The sequence below is a fragment of the Myotis brandtii genome, unplaced genomic scaffold, assembly GCF_000412655.1.
Source record: "Myotis brandtii unplaced genomic scaffold, ASM41265v1 scaffold225, whole genome shotgun sequence".
NCBI classification, from domain to species: domain Eukaryota; kingdom Metazoa; phylum Chordata; class Mammalia; order Chiroptera; family Vespertilionidae; genus Myotis; species Myotis brandtii.
Window position 1 is genome coordinate 3,074,414 of NW_005358435.1, and position 20,915 is coordinate 3,095,328.

The 20,915-nt window shown below is 39.5% G+C and overlaps 1 protein-coding gene and 1 pseudogene across 3 annotated transcripts in view; both read left to right on the forward strand.

The window, feature by feature from the left end:
• Positions 1-7,707: 7,707 nt before the first annotated feature.
• UBE2V1 (ubiquitin-conjugating enzyme E2 variant 1) overlaps positions 7,708-20,915 on the forward strand; it is a 17,010-nt gene continuing 3,802 nt past the window's right edge. The window contains exons 1-3 of one of the 3 annotated variants that reach the window (XM_014539685.1): positions 7,708-7,804; positions 8,468-8,616; positions 19,808-19,961. In XM_014539685.1, coding sequence (XP_014395171.1) covers positions 19,932-19,961 — 30 coding nt within the window. In that variant the 5' untranslated portion in view covers positions 7,708-7,804; positions 8,468-8,616; positions 19,808-19,931. Of the gene's footprint in view, positions 7,805-8,467; positions 8,617-8,750; positions 8,803-19,807; positions 19,962-20,915 lie in introns of all 3 variants that reach the window. The other 2 variants (XM_014539686.1, XM_005866194.2) reach the window with 2 other exon arrangements.
• LOC106726098 lies at positions 11,475-13,222 on the forward strand (annotated as a pseudogene).

A 20,915-nucleotide genomic window follows, 5' to 3' on the forward strand; every position in this document is an offset into this window, starting at 1 on the left:
TAGGGAGGGCTTTGAAGGGGGAGGGGGGGCGGGGTGTTGGATCTAAGGGGAGTGATGCCCTTTTTAAAAGGCTCACTGTGGAGAATAGGCTATAGGTAGAGACCAGGTCGACTAAGAAACCAGGTAGGAAGCTGAGGACTACAGTGATCACAGTGGAGATGGTGAAAACGATCATCTTTGGGATCTATTTGGAAATAAGTTGGGTATGGGATGTAAAGGAAAGATTTCTTATTAATGACTCCAAGATTTTTGGCCACAACAATATGGCAAATGTGCTATATTTTTGAAATTGAGGAGTTGGGTAGTTTTTAGAGTAGATTGAGGAGTGTAAGGGAGTTAGCTCTGTTTGGAAGTGTTTTGAGTTAGGCCTGTTAGGCATCTAAATGGAGATGTCTAGCTGGCAGTTAGTTGAAAATATAAATTGAGTCATCAGCTTCCTTGGTCTAGGTAAAATCACTTGGGTAGTAGAGTAGACAGAGGAGCAGAGGTCAGTGGGCTGTGCTCTGAGGCCCAGCAGCCTGTGTTTGGAGGTCAGGGCGGTGAAGCCAGGCCCTCTGTGAGGCAAGAAGAGAACCTGTGGCTAAGGAAAGAAAGACCTACAGAAGGGAGTAATTAGGTGCTACTGAGAGCTCCAGGAACTTGGAGTGGGGACTGAATTGGCTAGGATTTGGCTAGAGGGTGCTGCTTGGTGCCCCTGACAAGCACTTTTGGTGAGTGACTGGATATAAAAGCCTGATTGATTGGAGTAGGTGCAAGTAAGGTGAAGAATTGAAGACAAGGAGTTTAGACAGCCCTTTTGAGGTTTTTGTTTTGTGTTGTTGTTGTTGTTTTTTGCTAAGAAGGAACAAAGAAATGAGATGTGGGGATGTGGGGTCAAGTGAGGGTTTCTTTAATCTTATGATGGATAATACAGTGCTGATGAAGGTGATTCAGGTATTACTGAAGGTGCTTTACAGGTTTACTTCATTCATTCATCCTGTCACCTGTAGAGTATTGAGATCCCTGTTTTGCTGAGGCTCAGGGTAACTTGCAGTCACACAGCTAGAAAGTTCTGGAGTGGGAACTTGATTCTAAGCCTGTGCTCTTAATTATCTGCTAAGAGATTAAAGAAATTTACCTGAAGTATACTATATTCTGATTCTTATTTCTGAAAGATAACGTAGCCATTACCATGACCAGTCTTTTTGAAATGGAGTGGTAGATCAAATATCTTATGCGTGATCATAAAAAGTATCTAAATGTCATTTATATGAGTATATACATACGGGGAAGCCTGGGTTGACTGTATAGTTTTTGTATAAAAGACTCCATCTTACAGAGGCAGAGCTGCCTCAAACAGACTGTCAATCTGCAGCGGGAAGGCCGGGGAGGGGAGGGAGGCAGAAGTGGGGGGTAAGAGATCAACCGAAGGACTTATATGCATGCATATAAGCATAACCAATGGACATAAGACATGGGGCGGGCCCTAACCGGTTTGGCTTAGTGGATAGAGCGTAGGCCTTCGGACTCAAGAGTCGTCCCAGGTTCGATTCCGGTCAAGGGCATGTACCTTAATTGCGGGCACATCCCCAGTAGGGAGTGTGCAGGAGGCAGCTGATCGATGTTTCTCTCTCATTGATGTTACTAACTCTCTATCCCTCTCCCTTCCTCTCTGTAAAAAATCAATAAAATATATTTTTTTTAAAAAAGAATCATACCTTTTTATCCTTTACTCATTCCTCCCTCCCAATAAATATTTATCTGAAGCCTAAGGTGTGAAGACCAGTTGTTTTTATGTCACATTGTAAAAATGGCAACTACCAGGACAGTCATGCAAATTAATATTTTCTGCCTTAAATCTCTTAATATTCCTTCTGTTTTCTACCTATCTAGGCCTGTAACAAGTTTGATAACATATCCTGTCACAGTATTTGCTCATGGCCATATAATTTGGTCTGGCTCTGCCAAGGCAACCGCAGAAAGGACTTGAAATTCAATAAATCTAGGAGCTTTTTAAATAGCAACATAATTTTTAAGTTGCTAATTTTGTATGGCCCTCGAATGATGTTACAAATATCTAAGTAACCCTTGTCAGAAAAAAGGTTCCCCACCCCTGCTCTAAGCAAATGCCTCTGGCTATAGAGACTGTTAGTAGTAGCACTTCCCTAACCTGGCCTCTAAGCCTTCCAGCCCATCCTGAACGTTACCCAGGAGATTAGCCTTATCTCTTGTCCTACTCAGAGCCTTTTGCAGCTCCCCACTAATTATCCTCAGGATAAAGTCCAGTCCCTCCTAGTAACATGACCCCACCTCTTTAGCTTTCATTAAATTCAAAGGGTTCTATGAGTGCCCCCCCTCAAAAGTTAAGAAACATTGCCCTGTGATAGATGATATTTCTCATATATTTTAATGCTGTTTTATTTTGTTGAACTTGGTATGTGTATATCTTGCTTCCATAGTGAAACTTTATACTCTGATTAGGAGGCCTGTTTTTTGTTTTTTTCTTTCATAGCCCCTATAAAGTCTAGCATAGTGTTGGGTAATTATTGCACTGAAAAAGATGTGTGTGTGCATATCTTACTGACAAATTTATGTAAAGGGAAATTTTGACAAACAGGTTAAAAAGCCTAGCAAACTTTTTTTTTAATGGCAATCCTGAAATATGTGGATTTTTTTACCTGTAAGTGTAAAGTGAGCTCAGACTTACATACATTAAACATGGTGAGCCCCCAAGTGGTCCCTTACCAAGTAGAGTTCAGTATACCAGCTAACCTGGTGCTAATTAGCCACTTCTATTTAAATATCAGAAAAGACCAAATGAATTGCCTCATAACTTTTAAATATTTTTAAATTCCTGGTTTCTGCCTGTTTATTCCCCAAACTTTACTTCTAATGAATTTTGAATGAAAATAAAAATTTATAGCTTAGAAAAAAATGAATTACAAATATAGTCTTCTTTAGCCCTAGCTGGTTTGGCTCAGTGGATAGAGCGTCGGCCTGCAGACCAAAGGGTCCCAGGTTCGATTCCAGTCAAGGGCACATACCTCAGTTGCAGGCTCTTCCCTGGCCCTGGCCTGGGCTCGTGCAGGAGGCAACCAATCAATGTGTTTCTCTCACATAGATATTTCTCTGTCTTTCCCTCTCTTCCACTCTCTCTAATAAATCAATGGAAAAATATCCTCGGGTGAGGATTAAAAAAAAAAAAAGTAAGTCTCCTTTAAATGCTACTCAGTCTGTGGGCTTACATACAAGATTTATCTAAATAAAGGTTAATAAAGTTAGAGTACTTAACTGCCTGATGCCTAACTAGCACAACGTTTATCGATTTTTATTTATCGTTCTGATGAAAGAAAGAGTTTAAAATATGTGCTGAGCTAACCCTAGGACAGTGATGGCGAACCTATGACACGTGTGTCAGAGGTGACACACGAACTCATTTTTTGGTTGATTTTTCTTTGTTAAATGGCATTTAAATATATAAAATAAATATCAAAAATATAAATCTTTGTTTTACTATGGTTGCAAATATCAAAAAATTTCTATATGTGACACGGCACCAGAGTTAAGTTAGGGTTTTTCAAAATGCTGATACGCCGAGCTCAAAAGGTTCGCCATCACTGCCCTAGGATGTTGAATGTCAAAGGGATTTTTGAGGACAATTAGGTGACCCCAGGGATGTTGCAAAGTGTTGGACCATAAACAGAGTATGACCCACAGACATTTGGCCAGAGCAAAGGAGTGACTGTCCCCTTTGGACAGGATGTGTATTCTCCAGCTCACCTCAGTTCTTAAACCTGTTTGAGCCAGATGTTAAATAAATTTGCAAAGTCATACCACTCTTCTCACTAATTTTATTTTGTTCTTTGGAAAATATAATTATTTCATTAAGATATGTTATCTTAACATGCAATCGTTTATTGTGGTTAATTTTAAATGAATTAAATATTTTTAAAAATCTCTTTTAATTTCTAATTCAGTATATATCAATAGCTATAACCCACATCAACAAAGGCTCTTTGAAGTCCTCAGTAATTTTTAAAAGTATAAAAGGGTTTTGAGACCAAAAAAGTTTGAGAATTACTGTTCAAATGGAATAAATGCTTATTGTCATTAATCAGTATAAAGTACAATTATTCTGATATTTATATGTATATTCCAACTCCTGCTTGGAATATTTTAAGAGTGCCTAATAGATATTAACCAATCCAAAGTTATTTATTTAGTAAGCTATTTCTGGTGCCTTTTTTATAATTAAGTCAAATCAAATTATCCTATAATGTCAGTACTGCTGTAATAACAAAAAGCTGACTTTGCCCTCTGTGGTGCTCAGTTACTGTTCCAAAGGCTAACCTAAAATAAGTTTGTTTAACTGACTCTTTCTGTTGTTGTTCAGTTGTGTATATAGGCTTTGCACACTTTCATTAAAGTCTTTGAATGTCTAACCCAGCCGTGGGCAAACTACAGCCCGCGGGCCGGATCCGGTCCGTTTGAAATAAAAAAAACTAAAAAAAAAAAAGACCGTACCCTTTTATATAATGATGTTTACTTTGAATTTATATTAGTTCACACAAACACTCCATCCATGCTTTTGTTCTGGCCCTTCGGTCCAGTTTAAGAACCCATTGTGGCCCTCGAGTCAAAAAGTTTGCCCAAAAGGACACATATGTAATACCCTTTGTAATGCTTTAAGCAATAAAAAAAAAAAAAAAAAAATCTGAGGAAAAAAAAAAAAAAGTTTGCCCACCCCTGGTCTAACCCCATGGGAATATATGTTGGAAGTATAGGATTCATTACTAATATATTTTCTCCTACTTCACAAGTAGGACTCAAACATCAGAAAAATATACCTTGAATTCATCACCTGTTTTGAAACTAATAACAATGAGCTTGTGATAATCTGGTTGTTAGATGAAGAGATAACATTTCTAGCCACAAGGATGTTCTTTGCCAAAGTTTACAAGAGGAATAGTCATACCAGAAGTAGATAATCCAGCCTGACTTAAATTTTATCTGACACAAGAAAGCAGCACATTTATCTTACCAAAAAAAGCAACTTCACTCAATAATGAAGGACTTAGCTATGGAAGTTATTGTACTTGCCATTGTTAATTTGACTTGAACAAGTTTGGTAATATTAAAAAACGCAGACACAGTTATTAGTCACTTAGGGAATACCATTAAGTGAGATTCCCACTTTCAGAGATTCTGCGATCCGTATTGCAATCAGGTGTCATACAACTGAAGCCCTGAAGAAGGTGAGGGAGCATGACTGATGGATATCTGGGGAAGGGTGTTTCAGGCAGAGGGAATAGCAAGTACAAAGGCCCAGAAGTAGGACCTTTGCCTACAGTGTGGTTGATGTGGGCCCTGAGTATATGGTTATTGTTTTGTTTTGCTATGCAAATAATAAGAGAGGTAAAAGAAGGCAGGAAATAAGAAAAGGGGGGGAAAAAATCACCCATAATCTTTGTACCAAGAGATAACCACTGTTGCTATCTTGGTCTGTTTCCTTTCCAATTTAAGCTTAAGATGTCACTTAGCATGTGTATTAGTTCACTAGGGCTGCATAACAAAATACCAGACTGGGTGGCTTAAACAACAGAATTTATTTGCTCAAGGTCTGGAGCCTAGAAGTAAAAAAAAATCAGTGTCAGCAGGTTTGGTTGCTTCTGAAGCCTCTCCCATCGACTTGCAGATGGCTGCCTTCTCACTGTGTCCTCATCACATGGTCTTTACTCCATGCAAAGGTGCATCCTTATTGTCTCTGTGTGTCTAAGTTTCTTCTTCTAAGGACATCAGTTAAATCAAATTAGCACCCATCCTAATGGTCTCACTTTAACTTAATCCGTTCTTTAAAAGCACTGTTTCGAAATATGGTCACATTCTGAGGTGCTGGGAGTTAGGGCTTCAACATGAATTTAAGAGGATACAATTCAGCCCATTACACCATCTGTGATCAGGTATTCAGATATTTATCAGTCTTCCTATCAATATGAGTCTATGCTCTTTGTTGATTATTCATTTGTATTAGTTTAGGTTTATAAATTAACCAATTAGTAATGCACAATGATTTTTTTTCCCTAATCCAAATTAGTTAGGATTATTAAAGATTTACATTTAACTCTTTGAACAAAAGATGTATTCTCTGACTCTTTGCTTATAATGTCACAAACATCCTTCAGTTTTGTGTTTGCTGGAGGAGACTTAATCCACAATAGTTAAATAATCCAGTTGGCTGTTGTATGGATGAAAAATGGCAGTGTTTTCCAGAGAAGCCATTCAAGTATGCTTTCAGGTTTTTGCTTACATTTATTTTATTTTTTAAATATATTTTTATTGATTTCAGAGAGGGAGAGAGAGATAGAAATATCAATGGTGAAAGAGAATCGTTGCTCGGCTGCCTCATGCATGCCCCCTACTGGGGATCGAGCCCGCAACCTGGGCATGTATCCTTGATGGGAATGGAACCTGGGACCCTTTAGTCCGCAGGCAGACACTCTATCCACTGAGCCAAACCAGCAAGGGCACTTACATTTATTTTAAAAGGAAAATTTTACCATCAGCATAAATGAGAAGTTAGTATAATGTTACTTGCCCTAAATAAGTTATTCTTAAAAATAAATACACGACTGTAAAAGCAAGTTCATTCATGTGCACCTAAAATCATCTAATGTGTTGTTCAAACCAAAAGCCTGGGGGTCATAGTTTACTCCTCTTTCTCTCGTGTGTCATAGGCAATCTGACAACAAATCTTACCAGTTCAGATTTCTAAATATCTAGAATTGTACTACTTCTCACCACCTTCACTGCCATTACCCTGGTCCAAGCCAGTATTATCTTTTGCAGGATTCTTGGAATAGCCTCCTAGCTGTTTCTGCCTTAGCTCCCTTCACTGTGTTCTTCACACAGTAGTCAGAGGGATCCTGTTAAAACAAGTCAGATTCTGTTACTCTTCTGTTTAGAACTCCAGTGGCTTTTTTATGTCACTCAATAATAGTTGAAGTCCCTAATTTTCTGCTGCAGCTGACTTGGCATGGTTGCTCTTCTTTGACGCTGTGGGCAAGGTCCTCCTTCAGGGCTTTTGCACTTGCCTATTTCCTCTGCCTGGAAGATTCCCCCCATTCCCCCTCCATACGTCAGACTCCCTCATTTTCAAGTCTGTAGTCATGACTCCTGATTCCAGTAAGACTTTCCTTGATCACCCTATTTAAAATTGTAACTCCTCCTTTCATTACTTTGTGCTCCAGAACAGTACCATCTCTCATACTACATAATTTGCATGTTTATTTTATCAATTATATGTGTTCCACTAGAGTGTAAGCACCATGAGGGCAGGCATTTTTGTTTTGTTCACTACTTATTCCCCATTGCCTAGAAAAGTGTCTGATATATAGTCGATGCTCAGATATTTATTCAAATTGAATAGTAGCATGCATCTCACACTTTGGGAAATACTGAGATCTACCGGGAACATCTTCCACCGTCTTGAGTCCCTTTAGTAGGTCTTTGTTCACAGTCCTATGTTGAGCTACTTGTCTCCGAGAGTCTAGCCAGTTGGGGGGCTCAGCATTTAAGGCAAAGAAAGCTTGTGACTTGCCTGGATCCTGAGTTTTATCCAGAGGAATAGTCCAAATTCCAGGGAAAGAGGTGGGAGGAAGGAGAGAGAGTCAGGACTGGTTGGGAGAGCAACCCTAAGAGAGTTGCTCTGTGCCCTCCTACAGCCTCATCCCTCTCTGGCCCCAGTACCTAGGCTCTGTTTTGGAAGACACCCAGGAACGGCTCAAGCCTCAGTCTGAACTCGGGAGTAGTGGCTGGAACCTGTGAGGTGTGTACTTCCTTGTCAGGCTTTGGGTTTTTAGAAACGAAACAAGTATATCAGATAACTGACTACCCTCTTTTAGCTTCTCTTTTAAGAGAGAAAGTATGGCTTAAATAATTGAAAATGTTATCCTTGGTGCCTTTGATTGACTCTTAGTGATCAAGAGGACATTGTTGTTATTTGATGCAGTCAGGACAACTCTTCCTCCTAAGGAGTTTGAGAGTCATTCTAACAAATGAACACAGAAATGTGTAATAAGATCAAAACAAAAGAAATCGCTTCTTGTCTTCAAGGCACTTTTGTTAGCAATTGATATTGATGGTTTTCATCTAATTAATGGACCCAAATGAATCAGCATTTCCACATGTAATCCCTTTATGAAGTTCGTCAAAGACACGGAAATGGGGTGGGGTGTCTTTCTAGTTTTGAGTATGTCTTTCCTGGTTCAGTTGTCACTTCACCTGTAACAAAACCGTAAGCCCCTTCCTTCTGGTTGTGCTGGTCAATTACAAATAGATTGGAAAGCAGCAAATTTGAGGTGCAACAACTTTCAACATTATTTGCATGTTAGCATCTTCATTCCCAGGTAGTGATAATGAGCAACTAACTCTAGGTATACAAGTTCCCCTGGAGTTGCTAGTATCTTGAATTTCTTTCCATTTATTTTAGGAGTAAAAGTCCCTCGCAATTTTCGACTGTTGGAAGAACTCGAAGAAAGCCAGAAAGGAGTAGGAGATGGCACAGTTAGCTGGGGTCTAGAAGATGACGAAGACATGACACTTACAAGATGGACAGGGATGATAATTGGGCCTCCAAGAGTAAGCGTCGAGCTACGGCTATAAATGTCAATGTCTTAAATTCACTGTGCCTCCTTTTAAAAAATATTACCTTATCACGGAAAAAGCTCACCAATGGTATATTTTCTGAAATGTGGCTATTCTTTTTTGACCAGTTTCAGTTTATATATTTGAACCTCCTCAGATGCTGTTTAATCCCTCTAAATGGTAAGCAAAAACCTGTTTAGACTCATAGTGTGAATTTACATGACAATGTAGACAGTGAGGTTTGAGGTAATTGTACCCTCAGATGTAGTTTAGAACAAACTCGGGTTTATCATAAAAGGCTCCAGATGTAGCCAACATACCTGAAGACAGTGTCCAGATGAACCTTGGAAAGCCTTCACAGTTGTGGTTTTTATTCATTGTTTCCCAGTTCTAATATGCATCTGTATCCTAATTTTGGGGCCACTCAACAAAAGGTTATTGCCTGCCTGGTCCACTCTGATCTATTCCAGGCACTCTTCTTCTTTGCAAAGAAGAAGACGGTGGAAAATGACCTCTCTTTTAGAGCTTTGTGATTTGTGAGAGTTCCCAGTCTTCATAAAATCAGCTAACCTTTTTTTTAATGACACATAGTAAGCTCCGCAGAAATGTCATTTAATTCTCATAAGAACCTGTTGTTAGATGCTACTGTTGTGTAGTTGCATTCTGTTTTACAGATGAAGAAACAGATTCACAGATGTTATTTGCCCAAAGTCACATCGCTGATAATTCCCAAAACAGGTCTAACTTCAGAGCCTGTGCTCTTAACCACTCTCCTACATTGTGTCCCTCCTGTTTATAGTTTGAGTTTTCCTCTGTTCCCATTATAGTATTATCCAGTTTAAGTAGTAATGTGATGTAGGAGTGAAGAAATAGATTACCATAATGTAGACAAGCAGTAGAAGATTCTGCCTGAATGCAGCTGGGCCTTTCCTGTGTCTGCTTGTGCTTAAGGATGATTATGTTCATTCTTTTCTCTGGGTGTAAGGCTCTGCAGGTGATAGAAAGTCACCTGGGATGTGGCCCCAACTGAAAAGAAAGTGTCCTGCTCATAAAGTGTTAGGACAATTTAATGTTGATCTTAGGCTGTCACACACTCATGGCAAATGGCTGACTTTGCCACTTAATGTAACTTCCTGAGTCATTTTGGTAACTATCGTTTTGTTTTGGAGGTTTTTTTAAAAAAATCTGTTTTTACTCATTTCTTGATCTTTTTTTAAATCTATGAAAACCAGGATTTTCTGGACCTGTTAAATACTGGGGAAAACCTGATCTAGAAAACTCATTTCTTCATGGAGATCATTTTTCTTGCTGCCTCTGAAAGTCCATTGTATGGTGATGGCTCCCTTCACTACATTTCATCTCTTTCTAAGAGTGGTTTAGATTTCTTGAGGATGAGAACTGTTACTCCTTAATCTCCAGAACACCTGGAAATGACTAAGAATGGGCTAGTTGTTCAGTAGATTTGTTAATCAACAGATCGGTTTTCAGGTTCTAACAACCTAATAGTGAACCCAAGTGCACAACACTGTGAATACACTAAATACCACTGAATTATACACTTAAACAAATGAACAAATAAAATGAACCACTAAGTTCTGTTGAAAATACTCTATTATACCTAAAGCACTTTAGATCACCTTGAGCTTTAGTTTATCTCTTTCAAAAGGGGCTACCTTTTCATGAAATAATTTCAGTATGCAAGATACTTTCCATACATCCTTTTTAAAAAATAACAGCTTTATTGAGATATAATTTACATATAGAATTCACTTACCATAGAATACACCTTTAAAATATAAAAAACCAGTTCAGTGGTTTTTTTTATTATACTTAGAACTGTGCAACTATCACTAATTTCAAAACATTTTAATTATCCCAGAAATAAACCCCATCCCTGTTGGCAGTCACTCCCATTCTGTCCCCCACTCCTCACCCTTGACAATCGCTAATTTACTTTCAATCTCTATGAATTTATTTGTTGTAGACATTTCATATAAATGGAATTATATAATATGTGGTCTTTTATGACTGACTTTTACTTACTGTAATGTTTTCAAGGTTCATCCATGTAATAGCATGTAAATTTTTATGACTGAATAATATTCCATTATATGGATATACCATATTTGTTTATCCATTAATTAGTTGATGGATAGTTGTATTTTTCCAATCATGAAAAATGCTGCTATGAACATTTGTGCACAGGTTTTTGTGTGGACTAATATTTTTGATTCTCTTTATACCTAGGATGGAATTGTTGGTTAATATGGTAATTCTGTGTTTAACATGTTAAAGAACTGCCCAAACTGTTTTTCAAAGTGACTGCACCATTTTACATTTCCACCAGTAACGCAACAGAGTTTCAATTTCTCTACATCCTCAGTTATTGTCTGTCTTTTTACTCCTATCATTTTGTTGCCCTGACTTTGCAAGGTTAAAAGCAAAGTCATAAAAGGAACTATTTGCTTCTGCGTGGCTCCTGTGACCAGTATGTTTTAAGATTAGAATACAAGGTATATGTAGTTATTAAAGCATCTAATAGAGCACTTGAGTAACTCATTTCCCTATTAAATTTTTATTATTGTATTATTAAAAAGAAAATCCATTAAAATTTAAAAGATGTAGCCCTAGCCGGTTTGGCTCATGGTTAAGAGTGTTGGCCCATGGACTGAAAGGTTGCAGGTTTGACTCCGGTCAAGGGCACGTACCTCGGTTGCAGGCTCGATTCCTGGCCATGGTTGGGCGAGGGAGGGAACTAATTGATGTTTCTCTCTCACATTGATGTTTTTCTCTCTGTGTCTCTCCCCCTTGCTTCCACTCTCTCTAAAAATCAATAAAAAAAATATCCTCGGGTGAGGATTTAAAAAAAAATTTTTTTTAAAATGTATGCCATATAATCCAGCAATTCTGCTGGGAATTAACTCAGTTTATCTTGAATGTATTGCCCAAAAGCCTATGTATAAAGTTATTTCATGCAGCATTTTCAATAGTAGCAAAATATTGTAATCTGCCTCAGGGTCTTTCAATTGACCATATTATGTGCTGTTTAGCTGTTCAAATGAATGAAACAAATTTATGTGCTGCAAATGGGACAATCCCTATGATATTTAAGTGAAAAAGTGAGGTGCACCGCTCTTCCTCTTCCCCAAAGTGGCCAGAGGTGACCTTTGAAAATTGTTTTCTAGTCACTTGACCCAGAAAACACCACAAAATCTTGCAAATCAAGAGGCTCAAATCTTCGTGTTCACTTTAAGAACACTCATGAGACTGCCCAGACCATCAAGGGTATGCATATTTGAAAAGCCACCAAATATCTGAGGGATGTCACTTTACAGCTGCAATGTGTGCCATTCCGTCGTTAAAATGGTGGAGTGGGTTTGGTGTTCCCAGGCAGAACAGTGGGGCTCAACGCAGGGTTGGTGGCCCAAAAGAGTGCTGAATTTTTGCTCCACATGCTTAAAAATGCAGACAGCAATGCTGAACTTCAGGGTTTAGATGTAGATTCTTTAGTCATTGAGCACATCCAGGTGAAAAAAGCTCCCAAGATGCAGCGTAGAATTTACAGAGCTCATGGGTGGGTTAACCCATACATGAGCTCTCCCTGCCACATTGAGATGATCCTCACTAAAAAAGAGCATGTTGTTTGTAAACCAGAAGAGGAGGTTGCACAGAAGAAAAAGACATCCCAGAAGAAGCTGAAGAAACAAAAAATTATGGTCCCGGAGTAAATTCAGCATAAAATAAATACTAATAAAAGTAAAAGAAAAAAAGTGAGGTGCAAAGCTGTATATAGAATGTGCTGCCACATGGGATGGGGGCCCTGGAGGGAGAGGAACAGGTCTTACATCAGTACTTGTGCTCTTGTGTGCTTCAGTACTTACAAAGCACATAAAAGACATTGGTGACAGGGGTTTGCCTTCTTCAAAGGGATCTGGCTGGCTGGAGCCAGGGTGGAAAGGAGACTTACTTTTTACCATATACTGGTATCTTTTTGTGCTCTGAGTATGCTTTATTTATATGTTAGCTATTTGAATGCTTTTTTTAAAAAAAAAAAAAAGGAAAGCAAGTTCTCCAAACCTAAATCCACCCAAGTGCCCCTTGTAAAATTCAGCCAAATGTCTAACTGTTCACAGCATTAGATGTGCAGTTCTGACCACAGAGGTGCTAGCAGTAGCCAGGTTACAGAGCAGGGCTTCTCGGCCTCAGCAGTGACGCACTGGACTGGATCATTCTTTGTTGTTGTGGAGCTGGGCTGTACATTGTGGGGTGTTCAACATGGTCTCTGTGCACCATATGCCAGCAGCACCTCCCTCCCCCAGTTGTGACAACAACTGGTTGTTTTTGTGGGTACACAAATACATAGCCTTTCTTTTTTTGTCTTAAGGGAAAGATTTCAATCAAGAGACAAAATGTAGAAAAGCAAGCAAGAATTTATTGACTGTAGCAAAAATATATATAGGAGAGTGAAAAAAGGAAGGCCATAGAAGGAGGAACAGGAGAGCCTAGGCGGGGTTTGCTTTGGCTCACTGGAAAGTCAGATGATAAGGGACCTTAGAGACAGGTTTAGGGGGTTAGCCTGGGACGAGCTGCCACTGCCCATTGCTCTGGTTGCAAGTCTCATGAGGTCCCTTAGAGGTTAGGGGATACGCGCCTGTGGAGGAAGGAAAAGGGAAGAGAATGGCATAGGTTGTGCTCCCTGGAGAGAGAGAGTGCCCAAATACATATCCTTTTTATTTATTTTTATTTTTTTTAAATATATTTTTATTTCATGCCGAAACCGGTTTGGCTCAGTGGATAGAGCGTCTGCCTGCGGACTGAAAGGTCCCGGGTTCGATTCCGGTCAAGGGCATGTACCTGGGTTGCGGGCACATCCCCAGTAGGAGATGTGCAGGAGGCAGCTGATCAATGTTTCTCTCTCATCGATGTTTCTAACTCTCTATCTCTCTCCCTTCCTCTCTGTAAAAAATCAATAAAATATATTTTTTTAAAAATAAATAAATATATTTTTATTTCAGAGAGGAATGGAGAGGGAGAGAGAGATAGAAACATCAATGATGAGAATCATTGATAGGCTGCCTCCTGCACACCCCCTACTGGGGAATCAAGCCCACAACCCGAGCATGTGCCCTTGACCGGAATCAAACCCGGGACCTTTCAGTTCGCAGGCCGATCCTCTATCCATTGAGCCAAACAGGCTAGGGCTACATATCTTTTTTAATACAACTGAGACCTTGCTCTGTGTAACGTTTTGCAACTTTTTTTTTTAACTTAACAAATGATGGATGTCATTCCACATCAGTGCATATTGACCTGTCTCTTTTTTAATAGCTTCAAGTTACATATCTGATGTATGAATATATTCTCAAATTTTTAAAAAACAAAACAGTATGGAGTAAGAAGTTCATTTTGTTCCCCTTAATTCTGTGTCAGTCAGGAAAAGAGAAACCATACTAGATATTTCAACAAAGATAATTTAATATAGGAAGTTGATCAAATAGATACTGGACTGAAAAAAAGCAAAAAGGCAACACAAAGGTAACACTATAGAAAACATTAGCCACTCTCTGGGGCTGGGCGGGCAGGGGAGGAGGCTAGGCCATCAGAACCCAGCACTGGAGAAGGCCAGAGGGGCTGGTTAGGAGCGCGCTAGAGGCCAGAAGCAGCTCTTGCTGCCAAGAGGAGGGGCTCGTGCTGGGGTGACACTGACAAAAACACAAAGTAAGTGGGAAGGGGCAAATGTCTCTTCTCCTTTGTACTGTATTAGTATTGTGTGGTTAACTTGACAGTTTAGTCTTCAGGTTGTAGAATATTCCTGTAGCACTAGGATTGAAGAGAGAAATGAGTAATTACTATGGCCTCTAGATGGGTCCTGTGGCTCACTCAGAAGGATACTCCGACTGGTGGACAGAGCGAGTTTGTGTACAACGGAAATGGTGTCTTGTCACTGTGTAGAGGGCGTGTGCAGGTGCTGGTTAGTAAGCTCCAAGCCCACCTCTCCCTGCTCTGCTTTGGATACTACAAACTACATCTTTCCTTTGTCAGCTGCTTCCTGTTGGCTTTCTCTGTTCAGGACATAGGAGAGGGCCTGAAAGGCAGGGAGAAGGGACTGTTCTGTCTCTGCCACTCTGGTAATAGCCCTTCATTCAGGCATCGCCTATGGGTTCCAGCCTCAGTTTTGGGGGACACCCCCAGCACCAGCCTCACAGCACCCCCTCCTCAGAGTTCTTTGTTCAGCTCCAGAGACCACTCTGAGCCTCTCGGTCTGATCAACTGCAGCCTGTTCCCTTTGTTCCCCCAACCTTAAGGATCACCACCTGCTCCCTGCAGTTATTGCCCTGTATTAGCTCATGTTCCCTTTTTAAAGTTTTTTTTCAGTCCAGTGACACTGATGTAGCTAATTCCCTATATTAAATTCTCTGTTAAAATCCTAGTGCTGTGTCTTTTCTCCTGGTTTACCCCTTACTGCCACAAATAACTATATAAGTTTTGAATTGAGAAGCGGATAATGTTTAGATGGCCTAGTATCACCATTTTATTATATGTTAATTTAGATTTTATAATTTTCTTTGCATATTTTTAAGTCAATACCGTTTCCCTTTACTCATATCATACACTTTTCAAATAAATTTTAATTTATAATAGTCTTACAGAAAAGTTGCAAAAGTAGTACAGAAGGTTCCCATACACCTCCCTCCTGTTTCCCTTATTGTTAGTATCTTATATTAGTTTTCTAATGTGGTACATTTGTAAGAACCAGTGAACAAATATTGATACATTATTATTATTAACTAAAGTCATAATTTATTCAGGTATGCTTAGTCTTTATCTTATGTCTATTTTCCGTTTCAGAATTCTACTCAAGATACTATATTATATTTTGTCGTCATATCCCAGGCTCCTTGAGACTGTGACAATTTCAGGTTTTTCTTGCCCTTGTTAATGTTGAGGGGTACTGGTCAAATATTTTATAGAATTTCTCTAAAGAAAAGCTTGTAATCTCTAGGCTCTGGACCTGTTGTGCCTAATGGAGAAATAGCCTGTGTGCACATAAATACACCCAGAGTTGGAGGGAGGCATCTGTTTGTTTTTATAGGTGGTACATACTCTGCAACTTGCTGGCTATACCACCAGCTCTGCCTTGGCCGTGTGCATGTGTGCGTGCACTGCCTCAGCCTTTGAAGAGGCTACAAAGTATCCGATTATATGAATATGCCATAGTTAGTCATGTAGACATTGAGATTATTTACAGTTGTTTTTACTGTTGCAGACAGTGCTTCACATTTTTGTGCACAAGTATGAGTCTGCCTGTAGGAAATTCCTAGAAATGCTCTTGCTGGTCTGAGCATGCCTGGTTCACATTTTGATAGGCACTGCCAAATTGTTCCATGAAGCTCAAGCCACATCAACAACGTGGGATGTGTTGTTTCATGATCAAATAATGAATCTTAAGAACTGTGTACCATACAGAGACAGAATATTCTAACGATTCTCCATCAGGCACATTTCCTTTTTTCCATGGAACCTTTTTAGAAGGTCCCTGAGCACTCACACACAAAAGAAGAAAACCAGAACCCTGTTGGGTTTGTTTGTTTGTTTTCTAACAGCCACAGTAATTTATTTATTATTGAAGTCTTTATAAGATATTTGCAAGACAACCAATTTTACACATCAGAAATGGTATCAAAAGTATGAATTACAACACAGACAACAATATGAAATGGGCTTAAAACAAAGCTGAAGTGGACAGACAAGCAGTTTCTCTCTTTAATTTATTAACACTAGTTTAAACTTTGTTAAAGAAAGAAACAAAGATCTATGTTTTAGGAGAACTGCAGGGCCATCAGTTGAAGACTGAATTTCACAGCGTTGTACCCTATGTAGAGAAAAAATAAGATGCATTTTCCCCACACACACATAACACACTGTAATTTCACTCTTGGAACTTTGTTAATCTACTCTCCAAAATCCTTCTCAACAAACCTCAATATATCCAAATCAAAGGAAAATTGATCTAAAAGAGGGGACAATAAAATAAGAGGTTCTAGGTAGAGGGAGAACCAAGGATATAGAATCCACTTAAGACTGACCAGATAGCACCTCATGGCTTCCTCTTCGTCTAGCTCAAGTTCAGAATCTGGGGAGTCCCCTGGATAGGGCACAAACACAAGATTAATTTTCTAACTCATATCCAAATTATAGGACCCTGTTTTTTATTAAAAAAATCTTACTTTGGGCTTTTTATTTTTATTTTTTAAAAAAATATGTTTTATTGATTTTCTTCAGAGAGGAAGGGAGAGGGATAGAGAGCCAGAAACATAGACGAGAGAGAAACATCGATCAGCTGCCTCCTGCACGACCCCCACTGGGGATGTGCCCGCAACCAAGGTACATGCCCTTGACCGGAATCGAACCTGGAACCCCTGAGTCCACAGCCCGACGCTCTATCCACTGAGCAAAACCGGTTCTGGCACTTTGGGCTTTTTAATGACCCTTCAGGGGTCTCTATGTTTACCTGACTTGAGCCATTTTGCTAGTATACTGTGTTCCAATGAAATTTCCAGTTGAACATCAGTGGTCAGAATTCAGTGTTTCTTTTTTTCTTTCTAAGAAATTAGTCATAGCATGGATGTTTTAAAATGAGACTTCATAGTGTCAAAAGTAATATTAAGATTTAATTTGTGTAATAATCAGAATCCTATTAATAAACTGCCCACCTTTTTAACCATTTTTATATTATTGTTAATAGATATCAGTGAAATTTTATCAATACTGATAAGCCACAAAATATACCAGTAGATTAATATATTAGTGCATCAGAGCCTCCAAAATGTGGTATCAAATATTTTAAAAGACTTTGTGACTTTGGCAATTACCTTGTGCCCATACCCCCAAGGACTTTTTTAATGTAAGAAATTCTGTCTTTGAGTTTTATGACAGACAAAACCATTGAGCATGAATGCAGGATACACATAGGGATAGATTTGGGATCCATGTAGACAACTATAGATACTTAGTGTGTAGTTGCTGATAGAGACTGTGCTAGGATAGACCTTTTATAGTTTTCATAAATCTGTGTGGAAATCATGTCCCTGTTTGCTTCCTACTTGTTATGTTTACTGAGTGGGGTTTTTTTTCCTCTGAGGAAACTCCTTAATGGCAACAAGCTGCTCATTTTACATTAATATGAAGGGCAACATTCATTCAGTCAATGAACATTTGAATACTAATTCTGTTGGGGTCCTGCCCTCCTTGTTCTGTTTGATGAGGGAGGTTTGATACCAGACTGGGTGTGAGTCTTCAGAGCGGGCGGTCAGTAGGACTTATGAGAGGAAAGTTCACTTGAGCCTGGGAGCTGCAGATGCAGAGGAGGGACTGGTATAAGGGCTCCAGATAGAGAGAACTTGGCACGTTTGATGAGTAAGGAGGCCAGAGGGCCTGGATGGGGAGGCAGAAAATAAAAGGAGAGGAAGGCAAGGGTGCACAGGGTCCCATTCAGAAACTTTGGTTTTCTTCTCAGGTAACTAGGAAGCCAGTAGAAAGGCTAAGTCTGAAAATACAGTTTCTGGATTTAAAAGGTCAGTGAGGTTGCTGTATGGGGAGCAGATTGTAGGGAGCTAAAGAAAAATCAGACTTGGAAGCTTCAGATGAGGTACCGTGGTGGAGGAAAGTGGGTGGATGTGAGATTTTTTGATGATGAGAAGGTAGGGGGTACCGGAAAAGGGAATCATGGATGGCTGCTAAGTTTTTGCTTTAACTAACTGCCAGATGGTGGAACAGGTTGAGGGTGGGTGGAAATCCAGATTTGAGTTTTGGTTTCGTTATAATATATAGTCTCTGTTAAGTGGATGTGAAGGGTTTCTATGGGTATATTATCAATACCTTCTGAATCTTAAAATGTTCCAGTTTTGTTTTATTAGGGACAGGCCAGTATTTAGACCAGTGGTTCTCAACCTTCCTAATGCCGCAACCCTTTAATACAGTTCCTCATGTTGTGGTGACCCCCAGTTTCATTGTTACAAATTGAACATACTTAAAGCATAGTGATCAATCACAAAAATAATATGTAATTATATATGTGTTTTCCGATGGTCTTAGGCGACCCCTGTGAAAGGGTCGTATGACCCCCAAAGGGGTCGCGACCCACAGGTTGAGAACCGCTGATTTAGACCAAGTATGTCAAACTCAAAGGCTAACACGGGCTAAATAAACAAGGTTTAAATTTATGTGAGCTGTCCTGGTTGGTTTGGCTCAGTGGATAGAGCGTAGGCCTGAGGACTGAAGGGTCCTGGGTTCGATTTCGGCCGAGGGCACATGCCTGGGTTGAGGGCTTGGTCCCCAGTAGGGGGCGTGCAGGAGGCAACTGATCAATGATTCTCATCGATGTTTCCATCTCTCCCTCTTCCTTCCTCTCTGAAATATATTTTTTTATTTTTATTTTTTTTATTGCTTAAAGTATTACAAAGAGTATTACATATGTCTCCTTCCCCCTCACCCCCTTGACATTCCCCCGGCTTCCCCTACCCCCCAGTGGCTTGTGTCCATTGGTTATGCTTATATGCATGCATACAAGTCCTTGAAATATATTTTTTTAAAAAGTTTATGTGGACCGCAAAAAAAACAAAAGCTTCCGTTTTCATAGAAACATAGGTTTATTTTGATAGAGACATGTTGAATACAAAGGGCTGAAATAAATGAATAATCATTAATATAAAATAATAGAACATTTTAATAAAAATTAATATTTTTTCTTGAACATTAACTTACCAGGCACTGAATAACTGCACAAATTAATAAGTGTAACGCAAATAAACCTCTATTTTTCTTGTTCTCCAAATTGAGCACACCAAATAAGTCAGTCCAAGACTAATGATGTGGCAGTCGGCTGCTAAAATATTCGCTGCTAGTATTAGTGGAGAGAAATGGTGCGCCTGCGAGTAAGGTACATAAGGGAAATGAATGCAACATGATTATAGTAATCAGCAAATGTTGTAGTTCGTTATTAATAATTATGTATAACAGGATATTGTAAAAATTAAGTTACGAATTTTTTATTAAAACGTTTCTTACATAGCGTTATATTGGCTGGGCTGCAAAAATATTTGTTGTGGGCCGCAAGTTTGACATGCTTGATTTAGACAATGTTTTCAGGGGTTTAAATCACATCTTCTAATTTTATTTTTCCAAGGACCACTAGATGTCGCTGTTTACAAAGAAACAGTTATTTGTGCAGCATGCAATGAGGAAAGGGCACAGGTGCCTCAGAAGGGAACCATCGGAGGGTACCTTCAAGGGTGCCACCTGATGGGGAGATGTCACCACAGTGTGGTCTTCAGACACAAGTGATAACAACGTGATTTTTTTTGTTGTTTCGTTTTGTTTTAAACATGTTTTATTGATTTCTGAGAAGAGAGAGGGAGAGAGAGAGAAACATCAATGATGAGAGAATCATCAATCGGCTGCCCCCTACTGGGAATTGAGCCCACTTTCCAGGCATGGGCCCTGACCTGGAATCGAACCATCGAACCGTTCAAGGGATGACCCTCAACAACTGAGCCACACCGGTCGGGCAGCGTCATATTGTTTATTCTTTCTTCCTGGGCCATGGTTCTCATTTCAATGTTAAATTACACAAATTGCTTATTCCAACCAAATTGAATTTCCTGGGAAGATTTGGGAGGAAAAATGGCAGAAAGGCCCATGGTCTCCTAGTGACAGGATGGTCTAGTGACAAGGGCTCCTAGAATCTCCTTAAACCAGGAGGTGGCGTGACAGTTGTCAGAGGACAATAAAGGCCTTTCTTCCTGAAAACAGCTCTACAAGTGGGTTTGCTTATGCTTGGTATTGTCAAGCATGGCATTCGGAAGAGATCCGTTTCCTTAGTTATGTTCTTAGAATAGTTTTAAGTTTGATTAGCAGCAAGGGTTAGTCCTGGCTCCATCAGCGAGTAAAGTTCACGAGACCCAGACAATGTGATTTAATATAGGACAGAATGCTGTAGATTAGCCTTCTGCCCGGTATAATATTTGAACTGGGAGGTGTTTGACTAGGTAATGCTTGAACAGTCTTAAAGGGGGGTAGCTCAGGTGGGGGCCAGGGTACTGTAGGCAGAAGGAACACCTGGCAATGGCAGCACATTTTACAGCTTATTGGGTAGACATTGCAGTGAAAAGTTCATTGACGTGGGGCATTGGATTTTTACAGTGTTTCCCAACAAAAGCACAGCTGCTTTTCCCAACAAAAGCATGGCTGGTGTTTGAAGAAGGAATATTTTTTTGTGCAGGCCTGGTGACCTT